The sequence below is a fragment of the Suncus etruscus genome, chromosome 11 (genome assembly GCF_024139225.1).
Source record: "Suncus etruscus isolate mSunEtr1 chromosome 11, mSunEtr1.pri.cur, whole genome shotgun sequence".
NCBI lineage: Eukaryota > Metazoa > Chordata > Mammalia > Eulipotyphla > Soricidae > Suncus > Suncus etruscus.
The window spans coordinates 106,116,544-106,132,265 of NC_064858.1; the positions used below are offsets into that span (position 1 = coordinate 106,116,544).

The 15,722-nt window shown below is 40.6% G+C and overlaps 1 protein-coding gene and 1 non-coding gene across 5 annotated transcripts in view; one reads left to right on the top strand and one right to left on the bottom strand.

Annotated features, from left to right (window-relative positions):
• ERC1 (ELKS/RAB6-interacting/CAST family member 1) overlaps positions 1-15,722 on the top strand; it is a 434,994-nt gene that overhangs the window by 100,480 nt on the left and 318,792 nt on the right. For all 4 annotated transcript variants that reach the window (XR_007500261.1, XR_007500262.1, XM_049783202.1 and 1 more), the window contains one exon: positions 13,761-13,928. Coding sequence is in view for 2 of the 4 variants with exons in the window: in XM_049783202.1 (XP_049639159.1) it covers positions 13,761-13,928 (168 nt within the window). In the remaining 2 variants the exon portion in view is untranslated. The remainder of the gene's footprint in view (positions 1-13,760; positions 13,929-15,722) is intronic.
• LOC126023459 (U6 spliceosomal RNA) lies at positions 6,409-6,515 on the bottom strand. Its single transcript, XR_007500581.1, has one exon. It is a non-coding gene; the product is annotated as a U6 spliceosomal RNA (small nuclear RNA).

The following is a 15,722-nucleotide window of genomic DNA, read 5'->3' on the forward strand; positions in this document are numbered from 1 at the left end:
TGTGCAAGCGCTGCAACTGAAGGAATATAAATGTCTGTGAGCACCCTGGCTGAATAAGGAAGCACAACCAGACATGGGTGTGACCCCAGATCATTACAACAACAGCACAGTGACACTATTAACAACCACGGAGGGATGGAGGAAGGAATTAAGAAAAGTAAAGGCAGGAAGTTGTTGTTATTGTGATTTTTTTTTTTTTTTTATTTAGGGCCATAGTGGGTGGTGCTCAGGGCTTACTCCTGGCTCTGCATTTCGGTAATCCTGTTGGCAGGAATTACACAACCTATGGGATGCCGGAAATCAAACCAAATAGTCCGCATTTAAGGCAAGCACCCTCCTTGCTGTACTATTGCTCTGATTTAAAAGACAACTCTGATGAGCTTGACAAGCTAGAAGAAATGAAGACATTTCTGGGAGTCTGACAAAATAGCTTTAAGAGGTATAGAAAACACAGCATCATTACAGATTTTTAACAGGGTAACCACTTTCACCATTATCTCATTCACTCTGAAGTCATAAGGCCCAGACACCGTTTTCGGAAAGTTCTATCAAACATTTGAAAATAAAGTGAATAAGTTTCTACATACCAGCTGTTCTAAAGTAGACAAAGGCAAGAAAATGAGAAACCCATAGAAAGATAAATGGCATCAATGGATGGTAGAATTTAATGTTGCCTGCAGTATCCCAATGAAGCCACAGCAGATTTAGTAGCAATAGTAGAAGTGAGAATATTGTAATGTCTTCCCAATTTATGATAGAGTGGGTAGGGTGCATGGTGTGTGTGTGTGTGTGTGTGTGTGTGTGTGTGTGTGTGTGTGTGTGTGTTTTCCTTTGAGCATCTACCAAGTCTCTGAGCATAAAGCTAGATGGTATACGCCCTGAAAACATTACTGGTTGTGACTCAAAACCCTTTCCCCCTAAACAAAACATGAGTTTCAGGCATACAGTGTATTTTATATTAATATATTGTGATTTGCATAGCTAGTCCTTTCTTCATCTGTAGTTTTAGAATGGAATATCAAAGTGAATGGTTTGTTAGGTCTTTTAAGGTAGAAGCAGTGATCTCCAAGTGCCAGCTATAAAACTGGTTCATCTCACACTAACTTTATATTTTTTGGTTTAATTTCTGTTTTTTTGTTTATTTGTTTTGAGGGCTTGGAAGAGGCTTCCAAGTGTTGCTCTATTGAGGAATGGTATCTGTTTTATATTGGAGGTGTTAAATACTAGAAATACCTGTTTGAGGGGATATAGTTTCAAGAAATTTAAGATTTTAGAGGAAAGATTAAACCAGGGTGACCCTTAAGGAACTGGCTGGTGCAGAAATTCTTGGTAAGTAAGGGTTTACATATGTAGAAGACTATGAGGCTGAATTGATTTTATTCTGATTTAGTTCAGAATGAAGAAGTTCAGAAGGAAGAAATATTAGCTTAGAATGGGTCAAAATAGAATTAAATTGCCTGCCTGCCTTGCTTTTAAGGATTTTTAGAAATGAGGAACACAATATTTTTCATAGGATTGTATAACTTATGGAGCTGATTATACTATCATGTGTGTAAATAGCCTGGCTTCAGGGGTGTGAATTTTCAAGGGAAAGGAGGTAGATGACATTGAGAGGGTTTTATAATTTAGTTTATAAATTTGAAGATTTTTTTTTTTTTTTGGTAAACAGAATATAAGTAAGCTGTACTATTTAGAGAGGTAAGTGTTTTTTTTTCCAGGGGCCATACTTGGCAATGCTCAGGACTTCTGATTGTTTTCAGGGATCACTTCTGGCAGATTGGGGTACTATATGGAATGCTTGAACCCAGATTGGCTACATGCAAGGCATGCATCCTACCTGCCAAATTCTGTATCCAACCCCATGGAATGGTAATTTGTTTTAGCTCTTTATTTTTGTTTGTAGAGCCTTTGAAAGAGCTTGGATTTTGTTTCTGTTCTTTTTTGGATTTTAAGACAGGGCTTACTCCTGGTTTTGTGCTCAGGAATAACTGCTGGCAAGGCTCTGGGTACGGGCCAGGGATCAAAGCCAGTCAGTCACATATCACATACAAGGCAAGTGCCTTACCTCTGTACTATTTCTCCAATTCTAAAAAGGTTTTATTTGTGTTCCTATTCTCATGACTGTGTCCTTCTTCAGCTGCCTTTCTAGATGGAAACAGTGAGATATATGAAGGAGAAATTATACTTAGTATTTTGAGGCAGATAAATGACTGGGCTTTGATTTTTATTTAATTAAAAACATACACAATTTACTAATGTATAACATTATGGACACTACAGATTTAACATATTAGTGTTTGGCCACATTAGCTGATTTTTTTTGTTTTTTGTTTTTGGGCCACACCCGGCGTTGCTCAGGGGTTACTCCTGGCTGTCTGCTCAGAAATAGCTCCTGGCAGGCACGGGGGACCACATGGGACACCGGGATTCGAACCAACCTTGGGTCCTGGATTGGCTGCTTGCAAGGCAAAAGCTGCTGTGCTATCTCTCTGGGCCCCACGTTAGCTGATTTTTAAAGATCCTTTGCAAGCATGGGAATCTTATTTTCAACTTAATATTCCATGAAGATTTGGGTAAAGCAGACAATTTTGTCAGATTATGTTTTCAGAATTTGTGGTGGCTAGGAATAAAGATTCGGAAGCTGCCAATACATAGGTGGCTGTGAGCACCTTAAATTTAAGTTAGTTTGTCCAGAGGAAGTTATATGAAGTAAAATGTTTGAGGGAAAACTGACAGGAGATGCAGTGAAGAATATTGAAAAAGTACAGTTAGAAAGGACATAAATCCTATTGGTTAAAGCCAGTAGCGGAATTACAGGAAAGAAGCCATTATTCTGGCTACTAATGTGCATATTTAGATAAATTTGTTTTTTTCCTGTGTGTTTTATTTTTAAGCTTAAGGTAAGTTGAGATAATCAATTTTATGATGAGAGGTGAGAAGCCAAACTAGCAAGGAGCCATTTTTATGTTCATGTCTATTGGTCTATTGGTAGAGAAAAAAATAGTTTTTACAAGAAAACATAGTTCTTGTTGAAGTTGGCATAACCTATTTGCCACAGACCTTTATGCTTGGCAGTCTTGATGGATGCCATATCTTCAGCTCAGTTGATGTGAATAAACTTGGTTTTATTCCTCCTGCCAGGAATGTTGTTAGGGGGATGCCTGTTTGTCCTGCTGGTCTCTGAGGGGCTATCCTGAGCATGTTTTTTGTGGTTTGCAGAATATGGACCTCACGCAAAATTAAATATTACGAATTTAGTTTCCTCCAAACCAAAAGATCAGTGTAAAATTCAGAGCAACTAATCTAGTAGTAGCAAAGTGATTTTGTGGTTGTTTTTTTATCTATGTCTATGGCCAGCACATTAACATTTTTTATTGCTCAAGAAAGCAGACTGAGAGAGAGAGTGTTGACTTGAAAATGTAACAAAAAAAAGATCATTCAGTAATTAAGAATTTGAACTTGGACAGTTTTTCTATGACCTCTTTGGACATAAAAGCTGGCCTTGCTAGCTACACTTTCACCAAAGGTTTGTATATTTATAACAAGAGTTTTCTTTCATTCTTTACCTTTTTCAGTCACCAATTCCTGTGGGTCTCATATCTGACATTCCTCAAAATGGCATGCAGCTATTTATGGCTGGTTAGCTCTGGCGTATTTCCAGATCATTTAACTGAGTCAGGGATCTAATATAAGAGTACATTAAGGTAGTTTTTGTAAACAAGTAGCAATGGGAGGTCTCCCAGTTATTGTCCTTTGAGACATTGAAAATGTAAGATTGAGAAATAGAAGTGCCGAGAAACGTTTTTCTGGTTGATTAGGAATTAGGATTTCTGACTCAGAACTCAAAGCTTTCGGTATTTCTGACATTCAATAATTTGGGAGAAAAGGAAATTAGGCAGCTCAGACCTAACCTACAGTTTTGTCTGTCTTGCACTGCTTGCCTTTATGATGAGGTTGAATCATGCCTTTGGAGCTTTGTAGTAAAAAAGGCTTTTAAGGTATTACGTTGTTATTTATTTTTTGTCTGTGGTTATGGTTATAGACATACAGGGATGGAATATATACAAAGTAAAATTGGAATGTGAAATTAGGTGTTAATGATTTGGGGGGGGTGTCAGGATTGGGCCACACCTGGTGATATTCAAGCTTTTACTGCTGACTCCGGGTTACCCATGGCTGTCCTTGAGGATTATATGTGATGCTGGAGACCAAACCAGTGACAATCATTTGCAAAACAAGCACCCTACCTCCTGTTACATTTTTTTCTGGCCCTCAATGCAAAAAATTTAATTAGTGATTCAATATTATTTACCAGGATTTGTTTGTTTGTTTGTTTGTTTTTGGGTCACACCCAGTGGCACTCAGGGTTACTCCTAGCTCTGCACTCAGAAATTGCTCCTGGCAGACTGGGATGCCAGGATTTGAACCACCGTTCATCCTGGATTGGCTGCTTGTGAGGCAAATGCTCTACCTCTGTGCTATCTCTCTGGCTCCAACCCGGCACTTTTCAAAGGACTTTTCGTTAATCTTTTGGTTTGGTTTTGTTTTGGGGCCACACCCAACAGTGCTCAGGTTATTTCTGGCCATTGAGCTTAGAAATTACTTCTGGCAGGTTCAGAGAATTATATGGGATGTAGAAGACTGAACTCGGGTCTGGCACATGCAAGGCAAATTCATCACCAGCTGTGCTATGGCTCCAGCCCCCTATTTGTTAATCTTGTTGCTGTTGTTATTCAGACCGTACCTGGCAGTACTCTAGTCATGCAGTGCTGTGAACTGAACATACGCCCTCACATACCTAAGGTATGTGCTCTCCCGCTTGAGTTCGCCTATAGTTCTGGTGATTGAGTCACCATATTTATTCGAGTATAACACACAGAATTTTCTTTTTTGTTTTTGTTTTTATTTTTGTTTTTGTTTGTTTATTGGGCCACACCCGGCGTTGCTCAGGGGTTCCTCCTGGCTGTCTGCTCAGAAATAGCTCCTGGCAGGCACGGGGGACCCTATGGGACACCGGGATTCGAACCAACCACCTTTGGTCCTGGAGCGGCTGCTTGCAAGGCAAACGCTGCTGTGCTATCTCTCCGGGCCCAATGCACAGAATTTTCTACCAAAAAAAGAAATCAAAGTTTGGGTGCACGTTATAAATGAGGGCTGGGGTGGGGTGGCAGTGGCGGTGGATCCAATGAGGGCGCAGGTGAATTGTGAGTTCGCACTGCACCTTTTCCAGGCTTCAGCCGCACTGTATGTGAGGGCGAAGGAAAAAAAAAACACCTCAAGAAACCTGGCCCCTCTCTCGTGACATCCTGGTTTGGTTCAAACACCCTGAAAAGACATACCAAAAGAAATGATCATCAAGAGTTTTTTGAAGACAGGCATCAGCAATAAAATGGACTGCACAGAAGACGACCTGCTATGGAATTCAGACTCAGAAGAAAGAGAAGAAACTGGAGAAACAGATGAAAGTTCCTGCCAACTGGGACACTGATGATAAATTAACTCGAGAAGAATGGGAAAAACTCTTTAGTGTATCTGATGATGAATCTGACTTGGAAGCATTTTAAATAAATATTGTTACCGGTTATTTTATTTCAGTATTGTGTTTATACCAATTTACGTTGTCAATAAATGATTTGTATCATGCTCGCACATGTTCAACAACTTTTTTGTCAATTACAATGCTTGGTGTGAAACAAAATTTTATACCGATTTTTAATAGAAATTTAGGGGTGCGCTTTATACACGGGTACACATTATACTCAAATAAATACGGTATTAAAAAAGCATCCTGCCATGTGTACTTTTTAAGATTGACCTTGTAGGGGCCGGGCAGTGGCGCTGGAGGTAAGGTGCCTGCCTTGCCTGCGCTAGCCTAGGACGGACCGCGGTTCGATCCCCCGGCGTCCCATATGGTCCCCCAAGAAGCCAGGAGCAACTTCTGAGCGCATAGCCAGGAGTAACCCCTGAGCGTCACAGGGTGTGGCCCAAAAACCAAAAAAAAAAAAAAAAAAAAAGATTGACCTTGTATAGATTGCGTCCAATCATGAATGGATTCAATAAGCACCCTTTTGATTCACTGTGGCTGATGGCTTGTAATGGATTCAGCCAATCAGAACCAAGTTGGATACTGTTAAATAGAATTACTAGCCACCCAGGCTGATTGAGCTGTACTCGAATGCCATGTTGGCAAAAGTCCTGGGTTTCAGTGGATTGCTTTGGCATCTTGAGCTTTCTGGTCATTAAAATTTATATTGCGTAAGAACGTAAGGCAGCAGGGGTTTTTCCCCCTCATATTGGAATCAGTGTTCAGACTCCTTATAAATGTTCATTTCTGATCTTTTTTTCTTTTTGCATGGATGATTATTTCTGATTTCAATAGGTTCTTTTTTTCACGTTTACTTATTTATTAAAAATATGGAACGCTTCACGAATTTGCATGTCATCCTTGCACAGGGTCCATGCTAATCTTCTCTGTATCGTTCCAATTTTAGTATATGTGCTGCTGAAGCGAGCACTGATTTCAGTAGATTCTTAAATTTTAGAAAAGACTATTACAGAGCTTCCCAGTGATAAATCATCTAATTTAACTTCATTCTGCTTTAGATATAATTCTTTCTTTGAGGTTTTAGTGCTCAATTGGGCCACCCAAAGTGAAATTTTTTTTTACTGTAGCACAGGGGTGGCGAACAGGTTCAACACAAAGAGCCAAAATTTTAAATTGTGAGAGTCAGAGAGCCACACCACGCAGTGACCTGCCAAAACAGACATTCACACAAAAGCATATAATTTTAACAATAATTTATTAAGCACATATTGCATTTTGCCATTTTGAGTGAGGGTCAAAATCCTGCAGTGATGATGAGGGTGTGCTGCGTCCTCCACACTAAGAACTAACGGCCAGATGTGACCCAACATGTGATACACGGGTCCCCCGTTTGCTGGCAGGGTCCCCTGTACAGTTGTTTCCAAGGGATGGGAGACGGGACTCCGCGCTCGGAGATCTCTCCTCAGAGATCCCTCCTCAGAAGCAGCATAACAAAATCCAAACTTGGCAAAGAGCCACACTATACAAAATAATGATAAGAGGCAAAGAGCTGCATTCATTTTGGCCAGGAGCCGCAGGCACCTCGAGAGCCACGTGATCGCCACCCTTGCTATTGTATGTCTTGGATTCACTGGCCTTGATTCCCTGTCTATTTGTTGTTATTAGTAGAACGCAATTTCTCATTTGCTTTCTGGCTACACGTGGCAGTACTCAGGAGATCTGGGGACAGTTTGGTGAGGGTGTGTTGGACCTTTTCTATATGAGATATGTGCTCCATCCCTTTGAACCATCTCCCCAGTTTCCAAGCACGTTTGTTTGTTTGTTTGTTTGTTTGTTTTTGGGTTACACCTGGTGACGCTCAGGGGTTACTCCTGGCTCTTCACTCAGAAATTGCCCTGGCAGGCTCAGGGGACCATATGGGATGCCGGGAATCAAACCATCTTTGGTCCTGGGTCGCCTGTGCAAGGCAACCACACTAAAGCTGTGCTCTCTCTCCAGTGACCCCTTTCCAAGCACTTTTTTTGGGGGGGGGGGCACAACAGCTTTGCTCAGGGGTTCCTCCTGGCTCTGTGTTTAGAAATCGTTTCTGGCAGACATGGGGAATCTTATGAAATGCCGGGATTCGAACCACGGTCTGTCCTGGATAGGCTGTGTGCAAAGCAAATGCCCTACCGTTGTGCTATCTCTCTGGCCCTATCCAAGCAAATTTTTAAAAGAAACTCACCACTTAGTAATCTTCTCGGAGGAAAGTTTGAAGTAGACTGGCTTGCTGGAAACATGTCAAGTTTATGTGTCATGGATTTTTGACAGGAAGAACTCAAATCAAAGAAATCTTGATTTCTTTCATTAGCTGCTTATAATTTTCAGCATACAAATCCTGTATGTTTTGTTGTATTTACAGCCAAGTATTTTGTTGTATTGCAACAAATGAGCCTATCAAACAGTTGTTTTTGAGGAGCTCACATTAACAAAAAGTCTGTCATATCTTTAAGAGAACCAGTGAGTTTGGGAACAGGTAAAGTAAAGGAGTATTCAAATCCTTGAGATTCATCTGGGCTGGGAGCAGAGCAGCTGCCAATGGAAATTGGAATTTTATTTTCTGTTCATTCTGTGTTGTCTTGACCTCTCATTTTAGTCTCATAAGACTTTCCCCGAAACTCACCCCTCTATTGCAAAGAAGTAAAAGAAAAATCAACAGGACTGCTTTAAGCTTCTGATCGGTTTATTTGCAATAATTAGTGACAATGTGGGTACATCCTACTCCTGAATTCTAAAAATTTTTTATCATACTTCATCATTTGGAGAATGTTTTTTGGCATTTGGTTTGGTGGTCAGTCTCCAGACTCATGTCTGCTAGCAGGTCAGAATCTGATCCTATTGGAAAAGTGGTCTTTGCTGATTAAGGAATCAGGATTCTGAAGGATTGGAAGAGCCCTGCTTGCTACTGCTCTTCCACCCCAGGTGAGGCTTGCCTCTGGCTACCATCACTGGGCTTATCTATTTCAGACCTCCTGGAAACTGAGCACCTCCTTGCAGTGTATGCCTGTGGCCTCCACACCTGACCTGCACTGTAATAAGGGCTCAGAACAGATTTTCTGAACAAATTAAATGCTGAGAGAAGCCATTCTTCCTGTCATTCTGTGAAGATGGGTACAGAAATCAGAAAACACACTCCAACTTTTCATCTCTCAGTATCTTCCAGGGGTTAATTACAAAGACTCACTCAGCACAGCAAGAGCACTCGATAACCAATGGAATAAACACATAGAAGCACATCAAGTTCAATGGAAGAAAATAGTATTACCTGAAACATAATACAACTGTAATTTGTTGTTTAAACTATAAATGCAGTGTCTTTATTGACACTATGATAAAGATGTTCAGTGAGTTTAAAGAAATGATAGTACAGACTTAGTGGTGATATGGTAGGGCATTTGCCTTGCACACGGCTGACCCAGGACGACCTCAGTTCTATTCCCCCTATGTCCTATATGGTTCCCCAAGCCAGGAGCGATTTCTGAGTGCATAGTCAGGAGTACCCCCTGAGCATCACCAAGTGTGGCCCCAAAACCCAAAAAAGAAAAGAAAGGAAAGGAAAAAAAGAAATGATAGTACAGGTAGTCAGCGAAGCACAAGAAAGTACGAGTTGAATTGAAAAACTACTCCTGTCAGAAATGAAATGAAGAACATGGTAGTTGATATAAAACAGTCAATAGAAGTTCTCAACAGCAGAATAATAACAGCTGAGGAGCTCCAAGATGAGAAGGAAGAAACAGCTAGGAAAGGGCAGAAGGTGGAAACTACTCTGAAAAGAAATGAACAATAGGGGGCGGAGCAATAGCACAGAGGGTAAGGCTTTTGCTTTGCATGTGGCCAACCTGGGTTCGATTCCTGGCATCAGTAATCCAGGCATCAAGGTCCCCTGAGCCTGCCAGGAGTGATTTCTTAGCACAGAGCAGAAGTAACCTCTGAGCATCGCTGGGTGTGACCCAAAAAACAAAAACAAACAGAAAAGAGAAATTAATAGTATACGTATTAGAGAATGATGGGATGAATTCCAGATGAACAATACAAGAGTCATAGGAGTCCCTGGAGAAGAGGAAGGCAAATATGATCAATAGTTAATAGAATTATCAATAAGAACTTTCCAGATTTGAGAATTATAGGCATCAGTTCTAAGAAGTTCAAAGGGCTTCTATGAAAATAGTTCCAATTATACACATTATACTCATAGCGAAAATAATTTGAATATAGAGACAGAATATTGAAAGTAGTGGATCAAAAAAAGAAATGTACATGCAAATCTGTGCAGCAGATATACCAAATGAAACTTTATGAGTGAGAAGAATATGGGAGGACACAGAACAAAAGCTCAATGAAATGAACACCTCACTAAGGTGGCAGTGCTCAGAGGTTACTGGCTCAGAAATTGCTCTGGGCTCAGAAATTGTTCCTGGCACGTTCGAGACCAAATAGGATGCCGGTATTGAATCCAGGTCTATCCTGGGTCGGCTGTGTACAAGGCAAACACCCTACCATTGTGCTATTGCTCAGGCTCCTCAGAAAGACTTTTAAGATAACTTTTAGGTTAGAAATAAATAATATTGTTGGGATTGGAGAGAGAGTACAATGGCTAGGGTGTTTGCCTTCCATGTATTTAATACTGTATTCAATCCCCATCACCCCATATGGTCCTCTAAAACCACCAAGAATGATCCCTGGGTGCAGAGCCAAGAGAGAGTAAGTAAGCTATGAGCACCACGATGTGTGCCCTCTCCCCAAAAAACCAAAAACAACTGTTGTGTATGTAAACATTTTATGGGATTATTATGTTACTGACCCTATCCTGATCGGTGATTGTGCCCAACCCTAGGGTGTGACCTGGCATTCTGCCCCCGCCCTAGGGTGGTACCTGATTCTGCTTCCACCATTGGGTGGTATCTGATCCCACCATTGGGTGTTACCTGATTCTGGGGGATAAAAACAAGGGTCTGTGGAAGGCGAGGGGTTTTTGGCTGGAACTGATGCTGAGGCTTTGGACTTCAGTCTTGTCCACTGAATAAAGCTAATATTTCCACAAGCCTGACTGTCTGCGAGCTGTTTACCGGCTGCTTCACCTCAGAACTGTCGGCTGAACAGGGTGGCAGATGCGTGCTCTGAGCTGGAGGGGAAAGACCTCATCCTCCATCCCTCCATCAGTCAACCTCTTCAGGGGCTGACTTGCAACAACAATAAATCAAAGACCAGTCAAAGTCAAAATCATCAGTTGTCTGAAATCTCAGAGCCTGTTTTTGACTCTTTAGCTTTGATCCATGATAGCTTATTGGTAAAATTTAAATTCTTGCACATATTGAATAATTTTTCATGACTGGTATTTGTTTTTGGCCTGATTTTTATCTCCTTGACCCCCCTATTCTCATCCTCATTTTACTCTGGCTTCTTCAAAAACTGTTGCAGACCTGCAAGCAGAATTACACATGGTGTTTCTATACATTAAGAAAATTGTATTCTTTCTCTTTATTGCAGCACTTACTATGTTTATGTGATCTATTTATGAAACTCTTCAATTGTAAATTATTCAAAAAGTAGGGATTATTTTAGTTTGTCTATGTTTCTCCACAGCCATTAGAAAAAATTAAGTCACGAAATTTGTGGTACATGGATGGACATGGAGAGTTTCATGCTGAGTGAAATGAGTCAGAGAAGGAAAGACATAGAATGATTGCACTCATTTGTGGGATATAAAATAGCATAATAGAAGAATAATATTCAAAGACAATAGAAATGAAGTTCAGGAGGACTGGTCCTTAGGAGGAAGCTTGCCACATGGGCAGGGCAGTTAGGTCAGAGAAGGGACTGCTGTGACAGTGATCGTGGGAAATGATCACTCTGGACAAGAACTGTGTACCAAAAGGAGTTTGAGTGATACGCAAAATACCCTTTCAGTAACACTGCCTATTGATGGAATGAATAAAGTGACACTGGTGAACAGATGAGAGATTGAACATTGTATGACTGAAACTCAATCACGAACAACTTTGTAACTTGGTATCTCCTGGTGATAAGAAAAATTTAGGAAATTTCCACAATACTTTCTAAATATTACCATATACATCATACTGCTTCTCAAATATTTTATAGTTTAGGTATTAGATCTTTTCTTGAGAGTTTTGGTATACTTAAAATGGGACTCATTAACCATATTACTGTGTATCTTTATCCTTTATGCATTTGTCTGTAGTCAGAGGGGGAAAGTAATAAACTTCAAGGTTAGAGAGGCTTTATTTAAATATATTTGTTACTTTAGATGTGCATAATCCAATGTACTAGGAACACTTGAATACGGCTAGTCTAAATTAAATTATGACATCTTGTAGCTCTATTAGATCAATGTCAGACCTAACAAAAACTGTTAGACTTCAAGGTTAAGGCTGCTAATATATTTTAGAGGTACAATTTCGGTAGTTGAGGGTAGACCTTTGATTTTTGTCATGTGCAGCTATTCATTATGGAATATTTGCCGTAAAAGAATCATGACCTGGGCCCGGAGAGATAGCACACCGGTGTTTGCCTTGCAAGCAGCCGATCCAGGACCTAAGGTGGTTGGTTCGAATCCCAGTGTCCCAGATGGTCCCCCGTGCCTGCCAGGAGCTATTTCTGGGCAGACAGCCAGGAGTAACCCCTGAGCACTGCCAGGTGTGGCACAAAAACCAAAAAAAAACAAAACAAAACAAAAAAAAAGAATCATGACCTACATTTAGGTAGATTGTATTATTGTGCTTGGTGATGCTTATGTTTTTTATTTTCCAAAACATATCACCTCAGAGGGCTTTTAAGAGTATGAATTTGGAGATCCAACCCGGTGACTCCACTCCCCCAACTTCCTGGCTTGCTCACCTTGAGAGGCAGACCTGCCCACATCTGGGAGGGGTCTGTGGTTGCTAATAAAGGGGTTGCCTCAGAGGCAGGAGAGGATTTAAGGATTGAGAGAGAGATATTCAGCGAGAAACAGGATGGAGGGAGAAGAGACAGGCTTGAATGCAGGGCTACTTATGCAGCTTGCTTAAAAAGTTTAAAAAGCTTAGGAGCCACACATGGTGGCTAGGGCCTTAATAAAGTTGATGTCTCCTGAAACCTGACTGCCTGTGGATCTTTTTCTCACCGCCACCCTAAGACTCACTGGCTGGCAGGAAGGGGTTGCAGGCACGTGTCTCAGGCTGGCAGAGAAAGGCCCATCCATCCATCTCACCATCATCCACCTCCATCCAGGACTCAATAATTAATATGTTTTCCAACACAACCTCACTGAACTAGTGACTGAGCCTGGCAAGCTGCTTAAATGTTGCAGGTGATGCTAATGTACAGAAAGTTTGAGAAACTCAATGTTAGATCACACTACTGTTAGAGATGTAACAAAGCATATCTCTTTATAACAATTTTACATTTTGTCCTGTTGGTTCAGATTTATTTATTCTGACACTGTCATAGATTTAACTAATGCGTTATTCTTTTTTCTTTGTTTTTGGCCACTGGCTCCCGCTCAGAAATTGCCCTTGGCAGTCTCGGGGGTCCATCCTTTGTTGGCCATGTGCAAGGCCATGCCTTACTGCTGTACTATTGCTCCGGCCCCTGATGTGTTATTCTTATTTTAAATGTTCTCACAAAAGTTTTTGTTTTGTTTGGGGGCCACACCCAGTAGTGCTCAGGGGTCACTCCTGGCCTGGCTTGGTACTCAGGAACTACTCCTGGCAGGGCTTGGGGACCGATGAGGTGTTTTGGAATTTAACCTGAGTGGGTCGCATGCAGGGTAGGTGCTCTCCCTGCTGTGATATCTCTCCAGGCCCAAGTTCTAACAAAGTTTTAATGTGTAATTAATTTATTTATTTTGGTTTTTGGGCCACACCCGGCGGTGCTCAGGGATTACTCCTGGCTGTCTGCTCAGAAATAGCTCCTGGCAGGCACGGGGGACCATATGGGACACCGGGATTCGAACCAACCACCTTTGGTCCTGGATCGGCTGCTTGCAAGGCAAACACCGCTGTGCTATCTCTCCGGGCCCTAATGTTTAATTTCTAAATAGAATAATCATTTGTGGCACGGTACTTGATTTTAATCAAGTTTTCTATAAGTGTCCTTTGTACAGCAATGCACAGCTATGTGGAACGAATTATGTTTATTGTCAATTAATTCTTTATAAAAATATTCACATTCTTAGGTGGATGCTCTTCGATTGCGTTTGGAAGAGAAGGAAACCATGCTGAATAAGAAGACAAAACAAATTCAAGACATGGCTGAGGAGAAGGGGACCCAGGCTGGAGAGATACATGACCTAAAGGACATGTTGGATGTAAAAGAACGGAAAGTTAATGTTCTTCAGAAGAAGGTAAGGCATGGGTTTTCTGACTTCATCAGTCCACATCTGGCATATATCTTGATTTCAATGACAAAGTTAAGCCTAAATGCTCATTAAGAGTTCTTTTTCTATCCTTTCTGTAATTTAGTAATTAGTAATTGAAATGTTGGTGGAATACCCCTTACATAAGCTTTTATGTAAAAAAAAAAAAAAGAGGCCACACCCATTTTTTTGTTTGTTGTTTTATTTTGGGGGACACAGCCAGTGGTGCTCAGGGTTTACTGAAGTTTTGTGCTTAGGGATCAATCCTGGCAAAACTTGGAAGACCATGAAGGGTACCAACAATTGAACATGGGTCAGCTACATGCTATACAGTTCAAGCACTCTCTTTCTTCTCCTATCTCTCGTTCCAAGGACTACCCTTCCCTCCACCTTCCTATTTTTTGCAAAATAGTTTATTGGTTCATCTATTTTTGTTCTCTATCTGATCAGGTTTTACTATTATTATTATTATTATTATTATTGGTTTTTGTTTTGGGGCCACACCTGGAAGTGCTTGGGGTCACTCCTGGCAGGCAAGCAACTTACCTGTTGTCCTGGACCCTTAGCTCATCAGTTTAAAGATTTTGTAGTGAGCATATCATATTTTAGTAGTATTTTACATGACATGTAAATTTAATTTATGTAACATGCCCATGGAGAGTTAAGAATATTTAGTATTCATTGACATAGAGATCATTAATTAGGAATATATGACATTGCTCCTGTCTGCTTTGAAACATATAATAATAATAGCTAAGGAATAAAATTTTTTTCCACCTTCAAATCCAACTTTTCTTTCATGCACAGATTATGGTCATATTTTTGTCCTATGTTGTATTAGCCCTAAATTAGTTTTTTTATTTGTTATCTGTAATTAGCTTGAAATTTTGATTGTTTTGGGGGCTGGGGATACGGCTTAAATGGTAGAACACATACCTAGTGTGTACAGATCCCTAGGACTGTATCTTCCTTCCACTGCCTTCCCGCAATCCCAGCACTACCAGACTAAGCATTAAGGGTGTCCCGGGTTCTTAATTACTGCTGTGTTTGTACCCTCTAAAGTTTTTTTTTGATCATTGACTATATTGACTAACTTTTAGGAAAATATATTGTATCTTCAATAAAGTCATTAATACAATAGCAGTAGGTTTAGCAAGCTCTTTTTTTTAAAGATAAGATATATAAAATACAATAAAAATATGTGTGTGGCAGTTGTTTGCGTAGGCACAGCAAAATATGGGAGAAATAGAAAGAAAAAACCTTTGGCCTAAAAACAGGGAGACCTTGTTCATGAAGTGTCCTGCCATAAGACCAGCTCCAGGCTTCAGGCAGACTAAGTTGTCCAACCCCAAAGTCTTTCTCTGTGGTCCCAGTAAAAGCTCTTCATAGTCCTGGCTGTTGCTGTCAGGTTTCTGTTGTTAGATCCTGGTTTCTGTACAGATCCAATGTCAAAGTCAGGGTGACATGGAGCATCCTCTGGTTTCATCTCACCATTAGGTGGAAATGCAGAGAACCCTGCCGTGAAAGCAGGTTGTTGCTATTACCAGGTCATCAGGGTGTCCTAAGAACCCACTCTGGAGTAAGTTGATGCCAGGGCAGCAGTAGGGCACGTGCTACATTTGTTAGAAAATTACACCAGTGACAAAAGTACTGTAATTTCTTGCTTTTGGTATTTTTGGCTTTTCCCCTCAACTTGAGATTTGTTACTTGACAATACAGTCAGAATTTTCCCTGTATAATTTTGAGAAGATTCTGGAATTCAGGTACTTTCCTAGAGCTTTT